This window comes from Saccopteryx leptura, chromosome 10 (assembly GCF_036850995.1).
Source record: "Saccopteryx leptura isolate mSacLep1 chromosome 10, mSacLep1_pri_phased_curated, whole genome shotgun sequence".
NCBI classification, from domain to species: Eukaryota; Metazoa; Chordata; class Mammalia; order Chiroptera; family Emballonuridae; genus Saccopteryx; species Saccopteryx leptura.
This window is the reverse complement of record NC_089512.1, coordinates 49,337,210-49,363,798: the sequence shown is the minus strand read 5'-3', so window position 1 is coordinate 49,363,798 and position 26,589 is coordinate 49,337,210. Positions and strand designations below refer to the sequence as shown.

At 39.6% G+C, this 26,589-nt stretch overlaps 1 protein-coding gene across 3 annotated transcripts in view; it reads left to right on the top strand.

Moving 5' to 3' along the window:
* The window catches only part of ATG7 (autophagy related 7), a 309,278-nt gene that overhangs the window by 94,431 nt on the left and 188,258 nt on the right, over positions 1-26,589 (top strand). For all 3 annotated transcript variants that reach the window (XM_066351845.1, XM_066351846.1, XM_066351844.1), the window contains exons 16-17: positions 456-531; positions 18,016-18,096. In XM_066351845.1, the coding sequence (XP_066207942.1) occupies positions 456-531; positions 18,016-18,096 (157 nt within the window). The remainder of the gene's footprint in view (positions 1-455; positions 532-18,015; positions 18,097-26,589) is intronic.

Here is a 26,589-nt window from a genome sequence, read left to right as displayed (position 1 = left end):
TTCCTTCCTTCATTTTGGTAACATTGACATCACCTCAAGAAGTTATGGTTGGAGAGTTTTCCATTTCAAATTCCAATATGAGAACATGCTGTGGTGTTTTTTTACAAGACCACCGCAGAACAAGTGAGTTCCCGTACTAAACATTGTGTTTGGCAATTTACCTAGCTTACCCCTTGTTTATTTCTTACAACCATATCATTCCTATTTTATAGATGATTGACCTGAAACACAAGAGAAGTTAAGTAACTTGCCTATGCTGACAAGCTCTGGTCATTCTGCTTCCAAAACTCAAGCATTTTTTAGTACTCTTCTGCCTCCCCTGCGAGGGAAATCGCTTATATGCTGCCTAGCAAGGGGAATTTTGGTTATCTTTATAAATCTTACATGGACTGCCTTACATGTGTTAAACATGAACTTTTACTAAATGAGCTAGTCTAATTATTTTCTTTTCTCAGGGGCTATGCCATTGCCAGCAGCAGTGATGACCGCATGAATGAGCCTCCGACCTCGCTTGGGCTTGTGCCCCACCAGGTTAGTGATTTGGAAATGAAATCACAGTTCTGGACCTGATCCCAGTAGTGCAGGGGGAAAACTTTGGGGTCACTTTACACACCATTAGCCCTTCCCACCTCTTCTTCACTCTACATACCCTGCAGCCTCCCTGGAATTTCAGTGGGAGTGCTTTATGACCACTAGGAAGGTATCTCATTCTGCAGGATGGTGAGGAAAAGAAATCATGAACAAGCAGCATTATAGAGTCTTTGATCCATTTAGCATGTTGACTAGAGGTCTCATAATGGAGGAGGAAAAGAAAGAATGGGGTTTGGAATTAACCAGACAGAGGTTTAAATCCCAGCCCTGCATTTATTAAATGGCCTTCCTTGGTCAAGTCACTAAACTTCTGTGAGCCTTAGTATTCTTACCTATAAAATGGAGACGATAATAAATAAAGAACTCATTGCAGAGATAAGGGATAGTATATAGAAACAGCTGAGCAACAGTGAGTGCCCATCACAGCTCTTCAATAAATGTGCCTTCTATTTTTGTTTCTATTGTTTGTTATTATTATTGACTCCCTAGCCAAATGCAAAGCCTTTATAGGAATGCTTAGGAAAACCAAAAAGTGGGGTGTCTTTTCAGGAAAAGAATCTGACATCTCCTAAGGCAGGCCCATTCCATTGAGAGCTAAAAAGAAAAAACTAGTGGAATGAAAATTTAGAATTCATCTTACCTCTTCAGTAATTCTCTTATACTGTGTTTGGAGAAATGAAGTTTTCTCACCTTAAATTTTGGAAATCATTTCTCTAGGTTTCATGCATGCATGTCTATAACAGGCAGGCTGTCTCCATGCATGAAATGGTGATAGTACGCAAGAGTCCTGTCTGGGAATTTGCTAGGACAGACTCACACTTGAATGCAGGGAGCAGAGTGACCCACTCAGTCCATGTCTGTCTTTCTCTGCCTCCCCTCCACCCGCCTCTTGTCATCTAGGGCAGCCCTATCAATTTTCCAGTTAAAGATGAGAATCAGAAGAGGAGATATTACTTGTTCACAGTCACTCAGTGAGATAGTGGGTTAGCTGCAATCCAGACCTAAACTTGGCTTTCTGACCAGTGCTGTTTCTGAGATTTTGTGAGTGGAAAGAGTCCTGGCCTGCATGTTGGAAGAGTTAGCTTTGAATCACTCCTGCAGCCTCTTGCACTAAGTCACCTTCCATAGACTTGTGTTAGGTCCCTTAGAGCCTCAGTTTCCCTATCAGTAAAAGCATGTGCTTTATCTTGTCCTGGATTATGTCTAATGAGGGTTTGTAAACCATAAAATGCTGTGCAATGTGACTTTTCCAGCCTGCCTCACAAAGGTGGCATTTATTTGACATGAATGTGTTAATCTCTTCTACAAAAAGATTTCAAGTAGGACCCAACAGACACTATAGTAACCCTCCATCATAAGGAAGCTGTCCTCCAGAGCTGACTTCTGCTATTCACAGTACCCTATCTCATTCACTTCCCCATCCTCTTCTCTTTTTCATGTCTCCTTTCCTTTCTTCTGACCTTGAGATGTGCCCTCATCTCCATTACAGATTTCATACTGAGAAGAGCCTTAATTAATTAAGTTTTCAGTCATGCCCCTGCACTGGTTTTCTTCTTTAAGTCCTTTATGTTAAATTACTGCAGTTGTAGTTTTCTCAGTGCTGAGGCCAGAGGGTAAAACAGTCTCTTTATAAAAGGGGTCTGGTGTCAAAATGCATGTGCTCATGTTTTTACAGTACTATGGCAACTAATCCTTCTTAGTGTTATTTACCCCCATTGAGCCTTGCAATTGTTTGTCATTCATCAACTCTTCTAGTTCTTTCTCCCTGTTTTCAAATGTCTGAAGGATTATTTTGGTTGTTGGCCATCTCTTCATTTGGCCTTTTCAAAGGCTGAAGAATAACGCAGCCATATATGGGGAAGTCCAGTGTGTGTGATTACTTGCTTACATTATTAAAAGTTTCAAGCCTTTATTTTTAGCTACTTTCTAAAAAGAAAGTGGAGAAAGAACTTTAAAATTATTAATCAGGCTTGTGTGGTCCCTATTTATAGGCTTTAAATTTCTTCTTTTTTTTTTAAGTGGAGTGAGTCCATTTATGCAACTGTGTTTTGATTAGGAGAACATTGTTTCCACAAAAACACTGGGCTGTGTTGCAATGCCTTATTGCAGACTCAGCACTTCCCTCCTCCTCTTCCTGGCTCTCCGAGACTAATGGTTTCCTGTTGGAGAGGAACTCCTCAACTCCTTTGTGTGCTTTGTATACAAAGAATGACTAGTGATATCCCTTGGGCTCGTTTTCCTCAGTTCCCCAAAGGAGAGTGTTTATAATTGGCCCTGGTGGAATGAGCTGTAGTAGGAAAGTGATAGTCCTTGGACGGAGAATCACAGGACCCCCCACCACCAACTCATTGTGTAATGTGGGGAAAGTTGCCTAAGTAACCTGCGCTCCCTGTATCTGTGCTCTCCTCCACCTCTGACCTAGGAGGTTGAAGGATTACTTTGTTGATCTTGCTGCGGGACCACAGGCAGAATTTGACCTATATACAGAGATTGGCCAAGTGCAGGAAAAGGCTTGATTAGGCCCTGAAATTCAGTGATATTCAGCCTGGAAAACAAACAAACAAACAAAAAACTCTCTTCTTGAATTTGAAAACCCAGAAAAAAACATTTGAAGGTGAGAAAACAGGCTTATGGGTTTGTTCTTTTTTTTTAAAGTCTCTGGAACAGGATACATGGATGGGATTCTGTAAGCAGGCAGCAGCAAGTATAACCCACTTGGTGTCTAAAAAGACAATGATTTTTAAATTTCTCATGATTTTATTGATGTACAAAATCAATATTGTGTAGAGAATCACACAAATCCTTAAGTATGCAAATTAAATTATAACAAAATGAACACTCTTATGCACCCAGCAGTCAGATCAAAATAAAATGTTAGGCCTGACCTGTGGTGGCGCAGTGGATAAAGTGTCGACCTGGAACGCTGAGGTCACTGGTTCGAAACCCTGGCTTGCCTGGACAAGGCACATATGGGAGTTGATGCTTCCTGCTCCTCCCTCCTTCTCTCCCTTTCTCTCTTTCTCTCTCTCTCTCTCCTCTCTGAAAAATTAAGTAAAATCTTTAAAAAATAAAATAAAATGTTATCATGTATCCCCAAAGCCTCTCTTGTGTTCCTCCTAATTATTATTGTTTCCTTCCTACACAGAGGCAAGCATCTCTTGATTCATAACACCATGGGAGACTTTCCTCTAATTTTGGACTTTTGTAAACGAAATCATATACTCTATAACCTTTGGAGTCTGAATTCTTTTGTAGAGAGAACTTTTTCATTGTCGATTGTAGCATACTACTATTCCCTCTGTTTCTTATCAAATAGGATAGTTTATTTCAAAAAGAATGAAAAAAGGTTGTCTTTTCCTGTCTCCTGGTTTGGTGGCTTAGTACTGTGAGGCCTGACCCTTTTTCCTAGTTCTTTGGTAAGAGGCATAGTTCAGGAGTTACAAAATATACAAACTACTCCTGATAACTCCTAGAAGTTGATTTGTAGGCTGGTGAGAGATTCTGAATTTATTATCCACCTACAAAGCTGCTGGCCATTTAGCTGGACATCCCTTAAAGAATGAAAAACAAGGTGCCAATACAACAGTCATTCAAACGCCACAGTCATTAATATAGCAGTCCTGATTTATCCCATTGGTAGACCAGACAGTTCATGTCTTTTGTCTTTGGGTGAATGTTCTCTTGGTTCTCAAGCACTGATGAATAAAGACCCTGAATGAGTATGCTTTTCCTTAGGGTTTGGACTTGCCAGCCCCATGGTTCTCTCAGGGTCTTGAATTCTTGCTTTTAGTCACTTTCAGAAAAGTAGAATAAAGCCCAAACTAGGACAGGACCCTGGTTGGAACCTGGCCTGGGAACTCTCTAAGGAGGCAAGTGCTGACATAGAGCTGGGTCTCTCTGGCCAGGCCTTGGACTGCTATTTATCTGGCCTCTCTGTACAGGCTATGCCCCACAAATCCTCAGGCCTTTATCTTTTAATAAGACCTCTTTACTTTGCTCAGAAATACTTATCTCAGTGTGTGTCTGGGGTTATGGACAGATTGACTTCTGAGAAAGAGAATAAGTAGATAAGCATTAAGAACATATTCCCTGAGATTTGCCCAGGAGAGAAATCTCCTTCCTTCTCTGGTTCTGTACCCCTCAGATTGATGACAATGGAAATGGCAAGAAAAAGGGACAGTCAAAATGTCTGCTGTTCCACCATATCAGCTGTTGTGGTTTGTAACGCACTCATCCTCCCTCCCTCTATTCAATCATCCCTTTACAAATGATTCCCAAACAAGCACCATTCAGTTCAGAGAATTAAGTAATTGGACAGGATCACCCAGTATTTGCTTTTGGAGTCATCGGGTGTTAGATGTACCCATTTGGATGTGGTGACATCGGTTCCAGTGGGATGTTCCAGCACAGGACCTGACAGTGTCCGTGCTTCCTGTGCAAGGCTCTAGAAGAGAGGGTGATTTCCTTTCCTTCATACACATAGGACAGGATAAGATACAGGTAGTGCCAGAGTTCAAAAGTGTCTCAGCTCCTCTTGTCCCAAGAGGACTTGAGTATAACTTGATCAGTGGAAGGATGTTACTTGTGCCCCACCAGTTCTGCTCCCCTGATGAGGCTGTCTGATGTGCAAGCAGCCTACAGGCTACACATGTGACCATACAGATCTGATTGGAATCCCAGCTTTCCCTCTTCATTTCACTTTCCTCCATTTATTCTTTAAGCTCATTTTACAGACGGATTTGAAACAGCTCTTGCCACTTGTCTCTGTGTGACCTCTCTGAACTTCATATTTTATATCAGTAAAATGGGGATAATAATAAAATAAACTCTTGGAATTCATCTACAGATTAAATTATATGACATTTACTAAGCATTAGCACAGTTCTGAGCAGGTAAGAGACACTTGTAAATGGTGGTTTTATCTTTCTCTTGTACTTTTAATTAACATGGTAAAGTGGGAGCTTATCTACTTTCCTAAAAACTAAGTTACAAAGAATCTCATAGAACTTGGGAAGTAGTGAGTGAGTAGGGAATGGTTGGAACGATTAGCCCTGTTCTGCAGAATTTTCTAATGATGACACTGGCTCATTCCCAGTTTACTTCTGCCCTATGGTGACTCCAGTTCGATAATGAGAAGTGGGTCTGCGTTGATAGCTGAAGCTGTTGTCTGAAACAAAGACCACTGTGGTGCATGGGGTTTTGCAATTGCTAAACTCTCTGTTTTGGCATTGAATTTGATTAAGAATCTATTCAACATCCAAGAGGGATATGGAGTTTGGAGTCAGTTTTTATTTATGCAAACTCCAAGCTCTAGAAATATTGCCAGGCCTGCTGGAAACTGGTGTGAATTAAAGCAGCAGTTTTAGTTAATGGTTGCAACTGTGCCTTCTCAGAATGGCTGTTTGTTTTTGGGCCTTGGAGCTTCAGTTCCCACCCAGGTGAGGAAGGCTTGGAGCTCAAGTAGTTTTTACTCAGATGAGGTGTGAACACTAGAATGGAAGGAACCCTTTCTATTCCTGATCCATAATTTTGTAGCCAGCTGGCCATAACAACTAAAGACAATTTAATCTATCCAAGCCCTGATAGCAGCCACCTAGATGCTGAATTTTTGGTTTGGGGGGGATGTTTTCTGAATTCCTCAGGCATTCTCTTTCATTCATTCATTCATTCATTTTTTTATTATTTAGAGAGAGAGAGGAAGGGAGAAAGACACACAGAGTGAAACATCAATTTGTTGTTCCACTTATTTATGCATTCATTGGTTGATTCTTGTATGTGCCCTGACCAGGGATCAAACCCACAACCTTGGTGCATCAGGACGATGCTCTAATGGTCTTCACTTTCTTTTCTTCTTTCTTTTTACCTTCTTGCTTTCTTCCCTCAGACTTTGGAGCCAGAAAGAACAGAACTAACTTTCCTTGTTTTGCTACTTGATAGTTGTGGATCCTTGGCCAAGCCATGCCACCTTCCTGAGCCTTGATTTCTTTATCTGGAACGTGGGAGAAGGTCACAGGATGGCAGTGAGGCCAAACTGAGATGAGTGTATGAAAACATGAGAGCACTAGACACAGGATGGCACTTAATAAGTGTCAGTGCTCTCCTCCTTCCCCCCAGGCCAGGGCATCATTTTCCACATTATTCCAGGGTAAGCCTTCCCGTCAAGGTTAGGAGGGAGCAGTTGTTTATGTGGAAGGGAAAAGGAAGAAGAATATGCACTTTTAGGGAGGCCAGAAGAGGTGAAGAAGATGGCTGAGAAGGGTGCTCAGTGAGTTTGAAGCTCGGAAGGTGGCCAGGGTATCTGTAAGAGAGAGTTGGGGGATGTCGGTGTCAAGAGGTCCCTTGGGAGGTGAGGTGGTGCCAAGGGAAAAGAATGCACAAGAAGTTAACATGGGGGAGAGAGTTACAGAAGCGCTATGCACTTTATTTCCCAAGGCCAGTTTTTTTATACCGTGTAGAATTCATGCATGTGCGACCCCCCTTCTGCAGTAATAAACTATAGATAAGGCAGCAGGTTACATAACTGTGGGAGCAACAGCGCATGCGCTCCCACTCCTTTGTCATAGCTACTGCGCAGGCGCCCGGGGCTCCAGCTCATAGCTGGGCTCTCACAGGGGAGCACAACGGGTGAGGTGGAGAGGCAGGCAGGGTCTTACAGGCCATTTTAATGGTTTGGATCCAGGGGCAACAGAAAGCCATTGAGGAATCATAAGCTAAGCCATGATTATGTTGAGGTTCTGCACGGAGAGTAGACTGGAGGTGGTTTGAGTGGCTCTGAGTACAGAATTAAAAACTCTTTAGGCTTTAAGTGGAAGACAACCTGACCCAGGGACCCCACACCTGGCTATGTATCTGAATCATCTCGGGAGCCATTTTAGAATACACATTTCCCAGCCCAGATCCATGAAGTGACAACCTCCACAGGGACATTAGGCATTTGAGAACCACAGCTTCAGTCTATAAAAATGGTTTCTTGGTGGCATCCTGTGGGACAAAGTATGTAACTCATCGAGGTCACACCAACACCAGATCCTGCTCTTTGAACATGCTTCTGACTTGTATGCTCCCACCAACACTAGTTCTGTTCCCAAAAGGGCCCATGACACCTTGTCCCAAGCAGGTGTTCCTGCCTTTGACCTTTTGGGTGCTAATAATATGCACACAGATGTGCCTGTTGAACTCGGGCCTGACCACCCCCATCCACAGACCAGCCAAAACAGCATTTAAAGGCCTTGCTCTAATGCTTTTTCTTTTCTGCCATGTTTTTACTCCTCCTGGTGAGGAGAGCATGTCCTGTTGTATAAGGCCCTGTTAGCCAAACACAGATATCACTAAGTGCCTCATGGATGTCTGACAGTGGGGATTTCAACTCAAGCTGCTTTGGTCCATTATGGGACCTGGAGCAATGAGAGGTAAGGGAACCAGGAAACCACAACTAATTCTATTTCTTCTAAATTCTGTCATTTCCAGGTGGGTTTTTAAGTATTTATTTAGTATCAAAGATTCACATATTGTAGAGCCAGTTTAGACATAATTATTTTTTCTAGAAGGCTATACCTGAAATTGATGTTGCTGATTATTTCAGGGAAGAGGAATTGAGGCAGTTGGGACTTAAACTTCCACTTTGTGCCTTTCGGCACTGTTCTGGAAATGTTAATCAAGATTTTGAATTATATTTTTACATCACCTTTTTTGAGGTATAATTTATATGCAATAAAATGCACCCATTTAAAGTGAGCTTTTTAATGAGTTTTGACTAGTGTATACATTCATATATAGTTGTTACAACCACAAACGATCTAGAACATTTGCAATCACCCCCAAAAGTTCCTTTGTCCCTCGTCCCAAATGTGGGGAAACAACTACGTTAGGCTTGCTTGCTTGTTTACCGGCTGCAAGCCCTTTGCCTGATTAGTGCGAAAGCACATGGCAGAGGCACGTGTGCATAGCTTATATAAGGCTATTGATGCTTGCACTCGAGAGAGATTAGAAATGGCGGAATGATTGCCTGCTTGCCACTGTGAGGTGCCATTTTGCTGTTTATTTTCCTGAGAAGAGGTTTTCCCCTGCCTATGTGCTTGTCTACCATTATGAGACTTTATTAAACGGGATGGCCCTAACCCTTTCCAGCTCTGCAGTTTTTCTGCTGTCTGCCCGAATAAGGTGTGAACCTGTCTGGCCTTGGCCACCGGCTTTACAGTGAACCTGGCAGCTTTTCCCCCACTAGGAAGTAGGGAGATTGATAAACCAGTATTCAGAGGAGGCTATTTAAAGGGAAGTTAAATATTTTATTTAAGAAAAAGAAAAGAAAAATGGGAGTAAATATGCTATGAGAGTATGAGGGTTTTTTTGTTTGCTTTTTTTGTTTTCTGTGATATGTTTATTAGTTTTATTATTGGTAGAGTTAAAATTTTTAAATAGCAGTTTAATAGCTACATTCCTGTAAGGAAAGATTGACAGCAAATATTAGCAATAGAATAGGAGTTTAGAGTAAGCTGTGTGCTATTCCAGAAGTTAGAGAATTTACCTAAAGCAGTGTCAAGAGGCCTTAGTTCCTATGTGAATGGAGAAATAACTATGATATTTTGTAAAACTTTTTCATTTAAATATTAATTTAGATGTTGGCCGAATTAGGTGGGTATAAAGGTGCTGTTATTCTTATAAAACGTGGAAAGAAGAATCTTGCTAACTACTTCCCTCTGTTTCCTGACAACTAACAGGTGATGTTAAGTTGGTACAGAGTAAACCACAAGAAAGTGTAAGTAAGCTTGGTAGCTAAGAGCATCTTGTTTCACATGCTTGCCAGATAAGAATGATCTGGGACTTCTTTGGAACATGCAGATTCTCAGGCCTCACCCCAGACCTTTCATTCAAGTTCCAGGGGATTCTTCTGATCAGGCAAGTTTAGAATAATACTGAATGAGCATTTTGCTTTACACATTTTGCACACTTATAAATAGGAAGATGAGGGTGAAGTTTTCTCCACCCAAGCAAGGGACAAATCCTTATAACTTCTATGATTGTGAATTGAGACCTGGCCTCTCTAAATTGGTGTGAATATATTTATTAGCATTTTGCTTGTGGAAAGGGAGTTGAGATTTCTCTGGATCTCTAAGGAAGGTGCTAAAAATTTAAGTAGCAACCTCTGTTCTTTAACTTTTATGCATTTCTTATAAGATAGAGGGTATGTAGATCATGTTGCGGGAGCTCTGTGCATTAGTAATACTAGGGATTTAAAGCATTGTCGTGGGGGAAGGTTTTCACATTGCCTGGATGGTGGAAAGCTGGAGTTTTTCTTGTGGGTTACTTGGGACGTGATTTCTTTGTATAGTTTAGATACAAACCCTTTGGTAGGCTTTATGGTGTTTGTGTTTTTATCATTCATTTCATAATGAATAATACTGAGTACCTTTCATGAGCAAATCACTGTGCTGTGGGCAAATACAAGTAGTTCAATCTGTGTCTTGCCCTCTAAAAGCAAGAGAGAGAAATAATTTTAAAAATCACTGTAGAACACTAGTTGATCCTGAAATGCATATGGAAAGGTAAAAGACCCAGAATAGCCAAAATATGCTTAAAAAAGAAGAACAAAGCTAGGAGACTTAGGCTTCCTAGTTTCAAGACTTACTGTAAAGCTACAGTTAATCAAGACAGTCATAGGATGGATGGATGGATAAACGAAATAGAATTGAGAGTCCAGAAATGAACCCTTACATTTGTGGTCATTTGATTATAGTTCAAAGGGGAAGGGGAAGAATATAGTCTTTCCAACAAAGGGTTGGGACAACTGGATTTCCACATACAAAATAATGAATTTGGACCTTTACCTTACACCATATACAATAAATCAACTCAAAATGGAAGATAGACCTAAATGTAAGAGCTAAAATTATAAGACTTGAAGAAAGCATAAGTAATCTTCTTGACCTTGGGTTAGAAAATGTTTATTTATATATATATGATACTAACCAACCAAGAAACCAAAGGAAAAGAAAATTGGACTTCATGAAAATAAAAAAAATTTTTGTGCTTCAAAGAACACCATCAAGAAAGTGAAAAGACAGCATACAGAATGGGAGAAAATATTTGCGAATCACATATCTGAAAAGAAAATTGTATTCAAAATATATAAAGAATCTTTAACAATAAAAAGAAAAACATTTAAAATTTGACAAAGAATTTGAATAGACAGTTCTCCAAAGAAGATATGCAAATGGTCAAGAAGCACATGGGAAAATGCTCAAAATTATTACTAGAGAAATGCAAATCAAACCCACAGTGAGATATCAGTTCACACTCATTAGAATGGCTACAATAAAAAAAAAGATACTAGTAAGTATTGACAAGAATGTGAAGAGACTGGAAACCTCATATTTTGCTGGCAGGAATGTAATATGGTACAGTCACTTTGGAAAACAGTATAGCAGTTCCTCATCATATTAAGCAATAATTACCATCTACTCATTAATTCCACTTTTTGGAAAGAAATGTCCATCAGCTGATAGATGAAAACAAAATGTGGTATATTTAGACAATGGAATATTATTTGGCCATAAAAAGGAATGAAGTACAGATATGTGGCACAGTATGGGTAAAAATATGCTGAGTGAAAGAAGACAACCTTGCATGATTCCATTTATAGGAAATAAACAAAATAGGCAAATCAATAGACAAAGAAAGTAGATTAGTGGTTGGCAAGGTCTGAGGAAAGTAGAGAATGGGGACTAATTGCTTATGAGTTCTAGGTTTCTTTCTGAAATTAGATATTGGTGATAGTTATACAACTTTGTGAATATACTAAAAAGACACTGAATTGTATGCTTTAAAAAAAATTTTTTTTTTTTACAAGGACAGAGAGAGAGAGTCAGAGAGAGGGACAGACAGGAACGAAGAGAGATGAGAAGCATCAATCATCAGTTTTTCGTTGTGACACCTTAGTTGCTCATTGATTGCTTTCTCATATGTGCCTTGACCGCGGGCCTTCAGCAGACCGAGTAACCCCTTGCTGGAGCCAGGGACCTTGGGTTCAAGCTGGTGAGCTTTGCTCAAACCAGATGAGCCCACACTGAAGCTGGCGACCTCGGGGTCTCGAACCTGGGTCCTCTGCATCCCAGTCTGACGCTCTATCCACTGCGCCACCGCCTGGTCAGGCTAAAAAATGAATTTTATATTACATGAATTATATCTCAGTAAACATACTTTTAAAAAATAATTATTACACAAGGTATTTTGATAGATACCAAAAAGAATTTCATGATAATAAGAGATGTTGTTTCTAAATTGGGTGGTTGGTAGATTGAAGGTTTATGAAAGAAGTGTGTTTGAATTGAGTGGCTTTTAAGGAAGATGAAGATTTGGAGCTATTTCCAAAAGAAAGAGTTCTGAGTACCAGAATTCAGCATGAGACAAGGTGTGAAATATGGAAATGTCTTTGGACAGGAAGTTATATTTCAGTTTAGCATTTGTATGGGGCTTTTGAAAAGATTTAATCCAAGACATAATCAGAAGGGCAGGTTGGGCCCAGATTAGTGGGAACCTTAAAGGCCAACATAAAGAATTCTCTGCGGTATTCAGCTCTTGGAAGTTGGTTAAATATGACATACCTCAGAGCTGTATGCTCAGAAAATTAATCAACAGCATAGGATGGATTAAATGGAAGGGAGAGAGCTCACCTGTAAAGATAACCCATTAGGAATCTGTTACCATTTGTCTGAGAAGAAGGGAAGGCTTTCCTCCTTTTTTATTTTTTATTTATGAGAGCGAGACAGAGAAACAGGAAGGGAGAGAGATGAGAAGCATCAACTCATAGTTGCGGCACTTTAATTGTTCATTGATTGCTTCTCATATGTGTCTTGACTGGGGAGCTCCAGCTGAGCCAGTGACCCTTTCCTCAAGCCAGTGACCATGGATGGGGTCATGTCTATGACCCCACATTTAAGCCGGTATTCCCATGCTCAGGCTGGTGAGCCTGCACCCAAGCTGGCAACATTTAGGTTTCAAACCTGGGTCCTCAGCGTCCCAGGTCAATACTCGATCAACTATGCACTTGGTCAGGCTTTCTTGTTTTTTGTTTGTTTGTTTTTAAATATGACCCCCTTATTTTAAAGATTTTATTTATTGATTTTACAGAGAGAGGCGAGAGAGGGGGCCATGGAGTGAGAAGTATCAACTCATAGTTGCTTCACTTTAGTTCAGGGGTTGGGAACCTTTTTGGCTGAGAGAGCCATGAACGCCACATATTTTAAAATGTAATTCCATGAGAGCCATACAATATGTTTAACACTAAATAAAAGTAAATGTGTGCATTTTATGTAAGACCAACACCTTTTTTTTTAAGACCAACACTTTTAAAGTACAATACGTCTCTGAATTCTTTTTAATAACATTGTTATGCTGTTGCTAACCAAAGATGAATAAAGTACTTATTACCATTAATGCGACTTCTGGTGCTCCATGGTTTTGCTGATGGCTTTGTAGTCTGGTTGATACGTGGTGAGGTTGAGCTTCATGCAGGCGTTGAGACTTCCATCCGTTAAATGTGATCATAGGTTGGTCTTAACATTCTTTAGATGTGAGAAAGACTGCTCACACGCATACGTAGAGCCAGACATCGTCAGTACAGCAATACTCACACGCTGCAGTGTGTGGTATGTGATGGGAAGCGCGTTCCAAGTTTTGACAATCAGCTGGTCCACGGGTTGGAGCTTTTTCATTTCTCCCCACTTGTGTTTGCTCGCCAACTCTGCTTGCTGTCGTGCAAGTCTTTCCAAATCTTTATTCAGTGACTTGAACTTATTCACCCACATGTCTGAGGCCTTCAGGTCAGCAGCTTGTAGCTCAAAATCTCTGACGGAGACACCGGGGATGTAACTCAGGTCGGCGCTGTCCGCTACACACTCGTGCGGATGGCTGATGAACTTAAAAAGACGAGTATGCTCACAAAATTCTCCAAAGTGAGTTTGAATGACTGCAGGAGATTAGATGTGAAGCCCGCTAGCTGCTGGAGATCAAGATGTTGAGCAGGGTCACTTGCTGTGCATGCATCTTTAAACTCTCCCAGTTTTTCAAAGTGTAGTAAACAACCTGTTTCAATGTTGGCGATGAAGAGTTCCAGTTTGTTTTCAAATGCAAACACTGCTTGTTGAAGGGATAAGACTGTATTTCCAAAGCCTTGCATTTTCACATTGAGCTGGTAAAGATGTTCAGTCATGTCCACGAGATAGTAGAACTTCAGGAGCCACTCAGTGTTAGCTAACTCAGGATGCTTGACGTTTTTCATTTCAAGAAAAACGCTCCAGATTTCGCTCAGACAAGCTACAAAACAGCTGAGCACCTTCCCTCTTGACAACCAACGCACATTGCTGTGCCGAAGCAGACCAGGATAATTATTCCCAACTTCATCCAGCAGTGTTTTAAACTGGCGATCATTTAAAGCATGGGCAACGATAAAGTTGACCACCCGAATGACCAGCGACATCACCTCACCAAGCTGCTCGCCACACATCTGAGCACATAGTGCCTCCTGATGTAGGATGCAGTGAAAACTTAGGATGGGTCTCTTTTCATGTTCACGAAGAAGCACTACGAATCCTCTGTTTTTCCCCCCATGCACGAAGCACCATCAGTACACACCGAAATAAGTTTATCCATTGGTAGATTTTTTTCTTTAGCAAACTCAGTGAAAGACTTGAATATATCCTCCCCTCTTGTCTCTTTCACAGGCAAAACAGCAAGACTTTCCTCACGTAGCATGTCACCAACAGCATACCTTGTAATCATGCTGAACTGGGATAAATGGCTTATGTCTGTTGACTCATCCAAAGCGAGAGAAAAGAATGGTGCTGCATTTATGTCCTTCACTTGTGTTGTCTCAATTTGATTTGCCATCATGATGGTACGATCGCGAACAGTTCTTGCCGACAGAAACATGTCTTTTATTCGTTTGATTATCTTGTCTTTATCCGAAAAGTCATCAAAAAGTTCATTGGCAACATCAAGCATGAATGTTTTAACATACTCCCCATCTGTGAATGGCTTTCCGTTTCTCACAATTGCTAAAGCACCAGCAAAGCTAGCTGAATTCCAGTCACCTTGTTGGGTCCAAACACGGAGTTGCTGCTGACTAGCTTGCACTCTGCACAGTAGCTCTTGACATGCTTTCTTCCTGCTGTCCCCTGCTGGATATTTTGATGCAAATGTAGTATGGCATGTGTCGAAGTGCCGCTTTATATTTGACCGTTTCAGCAATGCAATTTTATCATTACATATTAGACACACTGCAGAACCTGCTCTCTCTACAAAGGCGAATACCTCTGTCCATTCCTGCTGAAAAGTACGATACTCCTCATCTTTTTTTCTTTTAGCCATTTTCTTTGTCAAAAGGGTTTCTACAGTTAGCTAGCTGACTACTTGATTAAAAGGAGAGAAGTTTACTTCCTGACCTCACAATGACCCGTGTACATTAGGCATACAGTAAAAATTTGGTGTTGTCCCAGAGGACAGCTGTGATTGACTCCAGCCACCCACAACCATGAACATGAGCTGTAGGAAATGAATGGATTGTAATACATGAGAATGTTTTATATATATATATATTAACGTTTTCTTTTTAATTAAATATTTTTTCTGGAAGCCAGATACAGTCATCAAAAGAACCAAATCTGGCTTGCAAGATAGGTTCCCGACCCCTGCTTTATTTGTTTATTGCTTACTGTTGTTTGTGCCTTGACCAGGCAAGCCCAGGGTTTCAAACTGGCAACCTCAGCATTCCGGGTTGACGCTTTAGCCACTGCACCACCACATGCTAGACAAGAAGGCTTTCCTCTCTTAAATTACCTAAAACTGGAATTACTTTGATGAAGTTCTGGGCCTTCTGATACCAAGTTGGTGAATTTGAAAGGCCACACACACATTTCCTGGGAAAATGAATCACAGCTTCCTAGTAAAGAGCTGTCTAGGTTGCTGAACAATAGTGTGTGGGCCCTTGCTTGGCCAACCCATTTACTTCAGCTCTTTTTTCTTATATTGCTCACCACCTCTATTTTTGTTTTTATTTCCTCTCTGTCCTTCCTTCCTCTTCTTTTTCTCTCTTCCTTTTGTTCCTAACTGGATCTTCTGTCTCTCTTCCCTTCAGCTTTCCCTCCCTACCTCCAATCATAAGACAGTTTAGCATTGAAAATTACCAGTGTTTTTTGTACAACCTAAAGAAAGCTTAATATTGGCTACATAAAAAAGGAAGAAATCTTTTAATGAAGCATACTTGTATATGGAGGCATTAAGATAGGTGATATCAATGAACATTTTAATAAAAAATATGCTACTGAGAATTTTTTTTTAGGTAAATTTTATATATATTAAATGAAAATTCTTTCCAGCCTATAACTTCCAGATCTGATGAGGTTCTCAACATTCCCATTTGTTTCTTGTCATTAATGTCTTCTCTGTCAGTTTAATGTCTTCTGTTTTAATGACATGAATAGCAAACTTTAGCAAACGTGATTGTGCCTCAAGTACTCCATTCTTAAGTGGTCACTACATTTCCTGAGATGTAGGGAACTAAAAGATTATCACGTTTCAGAGGTTCTAAATGAGGTTATCTAAATTATCCTATTATTTCAACCAAACACTTTTGATCTTGGATTACATTGATAAAGACGTTTAAAAGATGGCTATAGGTATTTTCATCACGGTTAGATTTTGTAGTATGCACATGCAGTTAGACTGTTACCTGTAGTGTGGGTATACAGATGAAATTAATCCAAACTCAGAAGGAAGCCCGTTTCTTTAAAGAGTTTGTCAGGCTTTGTTTTGTTTTGTGGGGAGTGTTGCTAAAGGCAATGCTGGTGTGTGGATTGGTTCTTTTGCTCAGTGAGACTGTTAAACTTGTGCTGAGACCTAATATTGAAAAGAAATGCTTTGATAGCCTGAGAGAAAGGGAAGAAGGCAGGGAGGGATAGAAACAAGGAGAAAGGGGGTCTAGCCCAGGGCCTGACTACGTTTAGAGTCAGGAAGGCTACATTTGTTTTTTAATTGAATTTATTGGGTGACATTGGTTCACAAAATGATACAGATTTCAAATGTACAACCCAACAAAACATCATCTGTACCCTCCCTCATCTGTCCATCGCCCCAAGCAAAGTCTCTTTCTGTCCTCATTTTCCCCACCTTTGCTCATCTGCCATACTCCCCAGCCCTTTCTAGGAGGGCTACTCTTGAGTCTTAGCTCTGTCACTTTGTTTTCCTGATATAAGTTGCTTCACCTTTCTGACCTTGAATTTTATCAATGGAAGATCAAATGAATTAACTCATGAGATGTGTTGTCTGAGTTATAAAAATGTTGAGTCCTGCAGAGTTTGCCATTCATATTTTAGTCGTAATATTTTAATGATATATGTAACAGTTTAAAACTCTCCTTTTTGTGTAAGTATAGTTCTAGAAGTATAATGTTCTGAATAAATTACTAAACCATAGTTTGTGAAACCTGGTTGTAGCTGAATCTCAGTAAATAGAAATCAGTTGTAGTCTAGAAGTTTATGCTCAAGGTGGCGCTATTTCCCCATAAATTTGGTGATGTTTTGTATTTTATCCCTACCTGTTCTAAGTCAAGCAAATAATTGGACATATATTTAGGACCGTGTTTGCCTCTGTAGTCCCTAGTTCTTCTTACCTTGTGGGGTCCCACCCAATATCACATCATAGAAATACATGTTTACCTCATATTTATATGAAAGTTGTCATAATAAACTAGACCTGTTTTTTTTGTTTGTTTCTTTGTTTTTTTACAGGGACAGAGTCAGAGAGAGGGATAGTTAGGGACAGACAGACAGGAACGGAGAGAGATGAGAAGCATCAACCATCAGTTTTTCACTGCAACACCTTAGTTCATTGATTGCTTTCTCATATGTGCCTCGACCGCGGGCCTTCAGCAAGCCGAGTAACCCCTTGCTTGAGCCAGCAACCTTGGGTCCAAGCTGGTGAGCTCTTTTTTGCTCAAACCAGATGAGCCCACGCTCAAGCTGGCGACCTCAGAGTTTCGAACCTGGGTCCTCCACATCCCAGTCTGACGCTGTATCCACTGCACCACTGCCTGGTCAGGCGACCTGTTATATTTTTTAAAGACATTTATTAAAATGATACTTTAGATTTTACAACTTTCTTTTTGTATTTTGAAGTCAATTATGTTTTTATATATCAAATATGTGAAAGACTCATATGCCCTGGTTCCTAATGGGGTAAAGGACCTAATGTAGTTCTTCCTTACTGATTATAGGACAAGGGAAAATATTTCATGCTTAACTTTACTTTTGCTAGTAATCTGTGTCAAGACCCTCATATTGTTTCCAGTGTCTTGTCTGAAACTACACATGTCTTTTACAGGTGTGGTCATTCTGAGCTTGATATGAATAACTTTGTTGTGTTTGTTTTTAGATCCGAGGATTTCTGTCACGGTTCGATAATGTTCTTCCTGTCAGCCTGGCATTTGACAAATGTACAGCTTGTTCTTCCAAAGTAAGTTATTCTGCATTTGAAGGACTTGTCTTTTAAAATAACCAGCCTGAAACAGTTTGATGATAGTGTACAGAGAGAGAGACTGAATTAAATATTTTAGTTTGTATCAATACTTGCATCTGGTAATTTTGGCTTGAACTTGAACTTTACTGGTCTTGGTTCCTCCCAGACGGTTCTTCCCTCCCATGGACCATCATAGAGCAATTTTTAAGTGTCACCTAGAGGATGGCGGATACCAGGCAGTCCTGGTGGGATGTCTTTTGGAGAGCCTATAATGACAAAGAAAACTAAATAGAGATTAGAGGCCTGTAAGGGGGAGCCAATAAAAACGTCTGTTCAGCTTTGATCTTTCCAGAGGCTCTAAAAATAGAGCTGGTATGGCCTCCATTGTAATGGGAAATGGCTGATAAGTCTCTGAACTACAGTGATGGCCTCTCATTTTTTAGCAGGCTTTGAGGCTGTTTGAGTTACACTGCTCACAAAAATTAGGGAATATTTCAAAAATGAATATGAAGCGTTGAAATATCCCCTAATTTTTTTGAGCAGTATATTTTTACATGTATGCTGTACGTTAATAGCTAATTTCCTTTGGATGTCTCTTTAAGCTCCTAACACCCACTGATTTAACCTGAGCTTTTAAAACTCATGGTTTTTGATAAAAAGTTCCAGTATTATACAAAATAGTGTTGAGGTCATTAATCCTATACTCTGGCCTCTCAATTATAATTTGAGATTTCTTTGCTATGTAATTACATTTGGTAGTATGGAAGGGATTAAATTCTAGAGAAATTCTCTCCACTCTGAGTTGACAAGCTTTCTTTGAAAACTTCACTTAGGTTGTATCTTATGAGATGCACAATCTTGACAAGTTTCTCTAAAAAGTTACCGTATTTCCCATTATAAGACACTGCCATGTATAAGACACACCTTAATTCTGGGGCCCCAAAATTTGAAAATGTGTAAAGCTAGTAGTCAGGGCCACCATCACAGCCGCCTGGCGCATGCAGGTTCACATTGGATTCAGACAGACGGTAATGAAACAACGGAGTCAAGAACTGGTGGGCCAACATCTTTAATCCTAGCTTGCACCCGGTGGGCAAGTAAAACACACACTGGGCTCCAAAACCCACTCATTCAGTGCTCACAAAGCTACTGACTTATCTGAGTTTCCTAGAATCAAAGGTTTCTAGCTCACCAGACTTATTCACCTCTGTTCCCCATCTCCTTCCTTCTCCCTGCACAAACTCTGCACAAATTGGCTCCTCACTCAGCACTCCACCATCTTGGCTGCTTCTCCAGGTCTCCTCCACGTGGCCTTTCTCTGCTCTCCTTTCTCTGCTCTCTCCTCTAATGCTAATCTCAGGAACCGAAAGAGCAAGCTCCAGGTCTGCCCCCATTTTATAGTGTAGAAATCAAAACCTTTAATCCAATATACAAATAAAGAAGTCTCTGATACAAAGTCACTTACCTGAGGCATAATGGGATTCCTCATGAGAGTGCACCACCCTACATCAAAAAGGGTGGGAAAGGCTTAGTCCTAAAACCAAGCCCCAGGCTACAAGGATCCTGCTGCCCACAGCCCGCCCCCAACACACATTAATATCACCTGGGCAATGGGCTTCCATGTGGGCAATGCCATCTTTAACAAAGTGAGCATAATACATTTTATCTGTCCAACATACTGTATTACATAGTTATTGAACTCGTTTTATTCATCATAAAATTCATACAACTCCTCATCACTATCAAAACTTCCATCTTCATCTGTGTCTGATGAAGGATCACTGTCTTCGATAATGAGCACCAAACAAGTGCAGAAAAAGCAGGAAATGCAAGTTAAAAAACTACAACCACTGTATAAGACACACCCAGTTTTTAGACCCCAAATTTTTCGAAAAGATGTCTTAAACATGGGGAAATACGGTAACTCAGACAACAGTGTTGATAAATTTGGTTAATTTTAGGTGCTAAAAATTTAGAGGAACTTCTTTTTTTCTTCAAAAGTAAACTAAGCTTCTGCTTTATCAAGTATCTGTGTTGAGATTTAAAGCCTACCATTTGTCACTAGTCATAAGCACATTCTTTCTGTATTTTCTTTAACCCTTTCAGTAGTGAGTTTTTTGTTAACCCTTTTAGTGAGGATATGTACATGAACATTTGTACTACTCAAAGGGTTAAGGTATCTTATATCTGCTCAAGTCAAGGCCTCAAGGATATATATGTGCACTTCTGTCTTCCAAAATGCAAGTTTCAGGATTATATGCTTTTTAGTGGAGGGCTTTATTTTTTCTTTGAATGGCTGAGATAATTGGTCTCAAAATAAGTTGGGAGTAGTATTAATTTTCATATTGAAATCATTTGGCACAAGTATCAATTTGGCTTTATGTAGACCAGGCTAGACAATACAGTAAAGATATTGGGCTCTCTTAAGTGAAATGCAAGCACTCATTCTTTCTTGTTCTAGTTCTAATTAAATTAGTCTTTGAGAAACTGTTTATAAAAGAATCACAAGCATATCAGCTAACTGAAGTTCCTTATATTTTTTGAGAGGATAGCTTTGCATTTTAGTTTCACACTTATTATAAGCATTACATTGAAATATAGGCATTGCTTTTTTGTTAGCAAAATTATTTGCTCTTGGTGGTCATTCTGAGAGTCCTGCTTTACATAAACATGCTAGATGATTTAATACAAACTGACTTGGATTTTAACAGCTGTGCTATTCCCATAGCGATCACTTTTTATGTGGTCAGGGTATTAAATTTCTTTTGTGCTGGAAAGGTTGCTTCATTGGTACACGTATTTCCTTACAGTAGAAACACAGCATTTACTTACTTGGCTTAACTTCTTTATTCGCTTAGGAGAATGTCATTCCCTATTATCTGCAAAACCAACATTAATACTTTGAAATGACAAATCCAATTACATTTTCATTTCTGTGCATGTGAATTTTCTTAATGCATACTTAACATAATATTTTTTATACTGAGTCATATCATAGTTGTTATTGTTTCAAAAATATTCTTTGGGGCTAAAAATGACTTTTGAAAAATTCTCCTTTGACATCTATGAAGTAATTTTTTCCTTTGGTAGTTTTCAGTATTTTTTTTCCCTAGAACTGAGGCCTACTTGTCTTGATTTAACTACAAACACAGACAAAAAGATTGAGGAGGTAGAATACACTCAGCTGAGTAGTAATGTTCTTATTCATATGATATGTGTATAAAATATATAGATCTTTTATAAGGCCTGAGATGGGGAAGAATACAGTTCTTCGCTTTAATAGCAGGGAAGGCTGAATCATCTACATTTAAGTCATTCTTATCCTGTTTGATATTAGCTTGGCATATAGCCAGGGGAATTGTCCTACCTTACAGAAACGCTATTGAAGAATCTGGAGGGAGGGGAATGGTGAGGAGTTATTTTCATTCTAATTTGTTGAATCTCTTGCAAGACTTTCTAAAATGATAGTACCATCTACCACTGGGATTTCAAAACAAAAAACAAAACCCTATTGGAAGGTACATGAGTTGTTTTTTAGTTCTCAAAAGAAATTTAGAGCCAACTAGAGTTTTGTGGAATTACTACCAGAGGGAAAAGTATCATTTTGAAACCAATATTCTTGAAAGAATTTCTCATAATACATTGAGTTAGATAGTTGTTATTAGACTTTCACCTAAATATTTTGTGGGGAGTTAGGGTATTTTGGGGGGATAATTTTCTATTTTGATATAATTTTAAGTTGTAAGAATAGTACAAGGAATTTCTGTATGCTCTTGACCCAGTTGTTCACCAGTCGTTTACATTTTGCCCCATTTGTGCCTGCAGGCTCTCTTCCTTCCTTGCTCCTTTACTCCCCTTTCTCTTTTTCTTAAAACTTTGAGAGCAATTATCTAAATCAGGGGTAGTCAACCTTTTTATACCTACTACGTACTTTTGTATTTCTGTTAGTAGTAAAATTTTCTAACCACCCAACTGGTTCCACAGTAATGGTGATTTATAAAGTAGGGAAGTAACTTTACTTTATAAAATTTATAAAGCAGAGTTACAGCAAGTTAAAGCATACAATAATAATTACTTACCAAGTACTTTATGTCGGATTTTTGCTAGGTTTGGCAGAATAAATCTTTATAAAACAACTTACTATAGTTAAATCTATCTTTTTATTTATACTTTGGTTGCTCTGCTACCGCCCACCATGAAAGCTGGAACGCCCACTAGTGGGCGGTAGGGACCAGGTTGATTACCACTGATCTAAATCATATTATCATCATTGGCTCTGATAAAAAAAAAGCCACAAAAAACTTTGAGAGTATGTTGGAGAAGTTGTGGTCATTTACAACTATTCAGTGTATTTCCTAAGAACAAGAACTAAGATATTCTCTTACTAAACATAATATATTTATCAAATTCAGGCAATTCAGTGTTTATACAATACTGTTATCTAATCCATAGTCTGCCCATTATAGGTTTTTTCCTACCAGAAGGGATACAATTCATCATCAAACAATGAATTTAATTGTCATGTCTCTGGTTTCCTTTGCCTTTCTTTGTCTTTGTTAACTTCAATATTCTAATATTTTGCCAGTTATTTTGTAGAATTTGCCTCCGTTTGGATTTGCCTAATGTTTCTTATGATTAGGTTCAGGTTCTGAATTTTTGGCAGGAATACCAGAGGAGTGATGATGCATCTGTCAGGAGGCGTATGATATATTTTAACCCCTTTGGTGATGTTAATTTCCCATTTTTTATATTTGTAACTAACTTCTCCAATGGTGAGAAACCTGGCTCTCATTACCCTGGATATATTTACTTATTTGCTCAAGTCTAGATTACACAGAGAGTAGTTTCAAACTTGCTAGCCCATTATACTGCAGAAAGTAAACCTACTGACTGGAGTCTAGTTGTACACGATTCTTTTTTACAAGGTAAAGTTTATGCACAGTGAAATATATGAATCTTAAGAAAATTCTGTAAGATTTCTCAAATGTATTAACACTCATGTAACCTACATTTCAATCAAGACCTAGAACATTTCCATTACCCCAGAAAGTTCCCTTGTGCCTCTTCCCATTCAGTCTTGGGGAGGGGGCAGTGTGTTGAATATTATGACCATTATCTTTCTTTATAAGGAAAAAGCTAAGCACCTTCTGGTGTTTTATGCAACCTTGTTTCTAGAACCCAGAAGCTGACTAGAACCTTCTCAGATCTGTAGCCAGGAGCAGATCTGTGCATGAAGAGACAGAGTGCAGAGTATTCTTGCTCTTGTTGCACAGTTCTTTCACACACAACTTTTGTGATATTGCAGGAACAGCCTGTTATGAAGAAGCAGGCCCTAAACTTGGTTTTCATACCATCTGGGAACTGTCTGCTGCACAGATGTAGCAAGATGTGCCCAGAAACTTGATCTTGAGATTTTGATTAGCAATTGGCGACCCTAATAATATAGTCATTCTGGTGTTTACTATGAAATGGGCTTTTCTGTTGATGGGTTATGATTAAACTTCCCCAAGTGACTTAACTTTTTGTGTGCATCTGTGTTTTGTGTGTCTTGAGGACTGGTAGAGAGAGGGTTGTGTAAGAATCATATATGTTAGTGCTGCAGACCAGTGCAGCTAGTAATTATCCACATCCTGAGTGAGAACGGTGTGGAATGAAGAAATAAACTCAGAGAGAAAAAGGATGGGATCGGGAGGTCTCTTTGCAGCCTTTAGCTTGCAAGAGCTGAAGCAAAGCCCCAGGTCTGCTTTATTATATATATAGTGCAGAGCCATATGCATATAAGGAAGTCTCTGATACAAAGTCACATTTCCAAGGCAAACCAAGAATTCTCCCAAGTGTAGAAAACCCTGCACCCTGCATAACTGAAATCAACCAACATCAGAACAAACAAAGAGCGAGAGGAAGGGCATGTAAATTGCCTCTAGCAACTTAAGCAAGTGAAGTGGTGGGATGGGACCAGTACAAATAGCTTCACAGTGAATATGGAGGTGTGGGGAAGAATTTAGCCTTTGGCTAAACCTTAAACTGTGAGGGCTTTGCCAGGTTGCAGTCTCCCACATGTTAGCTGGAATCATCATTTGGTAAATTGTACTTTCTTTTTGCCTTTGTCATGGCCAGCCTATTCATTTATCTTTCAATATTAAATAATCCTACCTTTCTTCTGTCATATTTCTTTGTAAATTAAAAAGCGTAAAATACTAATATTAAACTCAGCTATTGAAACTTTAAGAAAAAACTGTCCCAAAGCAACCTGTGGCCTAAGTGTTCTGTAAATGTACCATTTAGAAGATAGAAAGGCAAATGGTAGATTTGCAAAGAAAGGTTAAAGTCTTACTGGTATGTCTGTTAACAGGCATTCATTTTATTCAACTGACATTTGAGTCCCTGCTGGGTACCAAAGATACAAAGATGATTAAAATAGCCACTGCCCTTAAGGAACACTATCCTGTGGGGGAGACAGACATATAAACCAGTGGTTATTTCCCTTATGTTGTGATATGCTCTGCAGTAAAGGTACCTCCTTGTGTTATGATATACTAGTGCCAATATTATAAATGGGAAAGACCTGGGCAGGCCTTGTAAGAGTGACTTCTGAGGTGATGTGAAAGGATGAGGAGGAATTTCTAGAAGCACATGGGAGAGAGGACAGGAGGAAGGCATTCTAGGCAGGGTAATTGCATGTGTAATAGAAAAGGCAAGAAAACACGACACATTTATGAAGTAGTTCAGTGCAGCAGTTGTGACAGAGCCTGAGACACCCAGTTACCTACAAATTCTTGTCTTTGTGAGTGCCATTTCAATGTCGGCTATATTCTTGAGTTGGAATCTGGTGTACTTTGTCTAACACTTGAGGCTGCTGTTTTGAATTTTATAATTCCATATAAAACTCTTTCTCACCTTAGGGGGTTTCCTAGCCTAAGGACTCCAGCAGCTGTAACAGGGTGGTGTGGAGGCCAGAAAGTCAGTCTGGGGATTTCCAGAGTCCTGGCTCTACTCCCTTGCAGGCCAGCTGAGTGACCACAAGCAAGGTGCTCCCCCTTCTGTTTGCCTCCATTTCTTCTTTTGTTAAATGAGTCAGTTGAATGAGATAAGCTCTGGCTCTCTATTGACACTCAAAGTCACCAGCTTCTATTTTTTTTTCTTAATTTTATTTTACAACAATCCATTTTAATGACTTTTAAATCAGAAAATATATTTAAGGGTAAAAAAAGATAACCATATTCTAATCAATCGGATGACTATTAGTCCTTCTTGACTTAGAAAAAAATCTATATGTATATAGGTACATATAGATAATTTTTATTTCTGAACATTCCTATTATAAATTTGAAGTTAACTTTAGAGAGGGGATTTATGGTGCTGCATCAGGGATACTCCCTTCTTCTCTGATATGATAGGGTTTTAAATCTCAATCATTTACAAGTACTGGCCAGAGCCCAATCAGAAGAGCTCTCCAAAGCTTGTGCCAGGAATTTTTGCATACAGCTTCTCAGTGGCAAATATTACTCAAAACTGGACTGTAGACAGGTTTTCCTTCTCCTTTCCAAAAGGGATATAAATCTCCGATTTGGAAAATGATGAGTAACCCCCGGGTTCCCTTTTCCTATCTCATTTATCCACTGAGGCTTTGAGTCTTCTGTTTTAATGTGTGATGGATTCCATATGTATGGTTGTGTGGTGTAAACTGTATTCCACATCTTGTCCTTAGCAACTAGTGTTTCTCCAGTCTCAGAACTGCTTGGTTCCCAAAAGGAGATGGAATATCCAGCCAGAGCCAGTGTGGAGTATTTAGTTACAAGCTCTAACCTCAGAGCTCTTGGCTCTTCACCTCCTTGAAAAACCTTGGACATTTCTCCCTTTGCTTCAATTTCCTCATCCATAGAGTGGGGAAAATATTTTCTGTTTCCCAGGGAAATTGCAATGGCTGACGTGTCTCCAGTTCCCTGTGACCAAGTACCAAGGCCTTTGCCCACTCTTGGGACTGGTGTTGACATCAGAAATTAGAAGAAAACAAAGACCCCTGTGACCACATTTTGTCTCCTGGGGTCTTTGGAACCCTTTTTAGGCTCACTGTTTATTCACAAAAAGGTACAATTGAGAGTCCTGATTGAAGGTCAAGGCTGTCCTAGCTTTGAGAGGCTGCAGAGACCTTCCGTCATAGTTCATGACAACTACTGCTGAAACCTTTTCCGTGATTCCAGGAAATTCAGTTTTGCTTATTACTTCTGACCTGTGGTCTTCTGAGACCATCCAATCAGTAGTTAAAGCTTGAACTGCTACTCCTTTCTCTGTCACTTGCTGTCACAAAGACTCACCAGCTTCCCTAAACACATTTTTTTTTTCTTATAGGATCCCTTTTACTATCAATGAAGTTGTTTAGAACTGCATACTCCTTACATGGTTCCATTGGCTGCCTGGCCCATGCATAGTGTTTAGGTTATTGAAAATATGGGGATACCTTTTAGTTTGGAATTAATTCATTCACTTTTA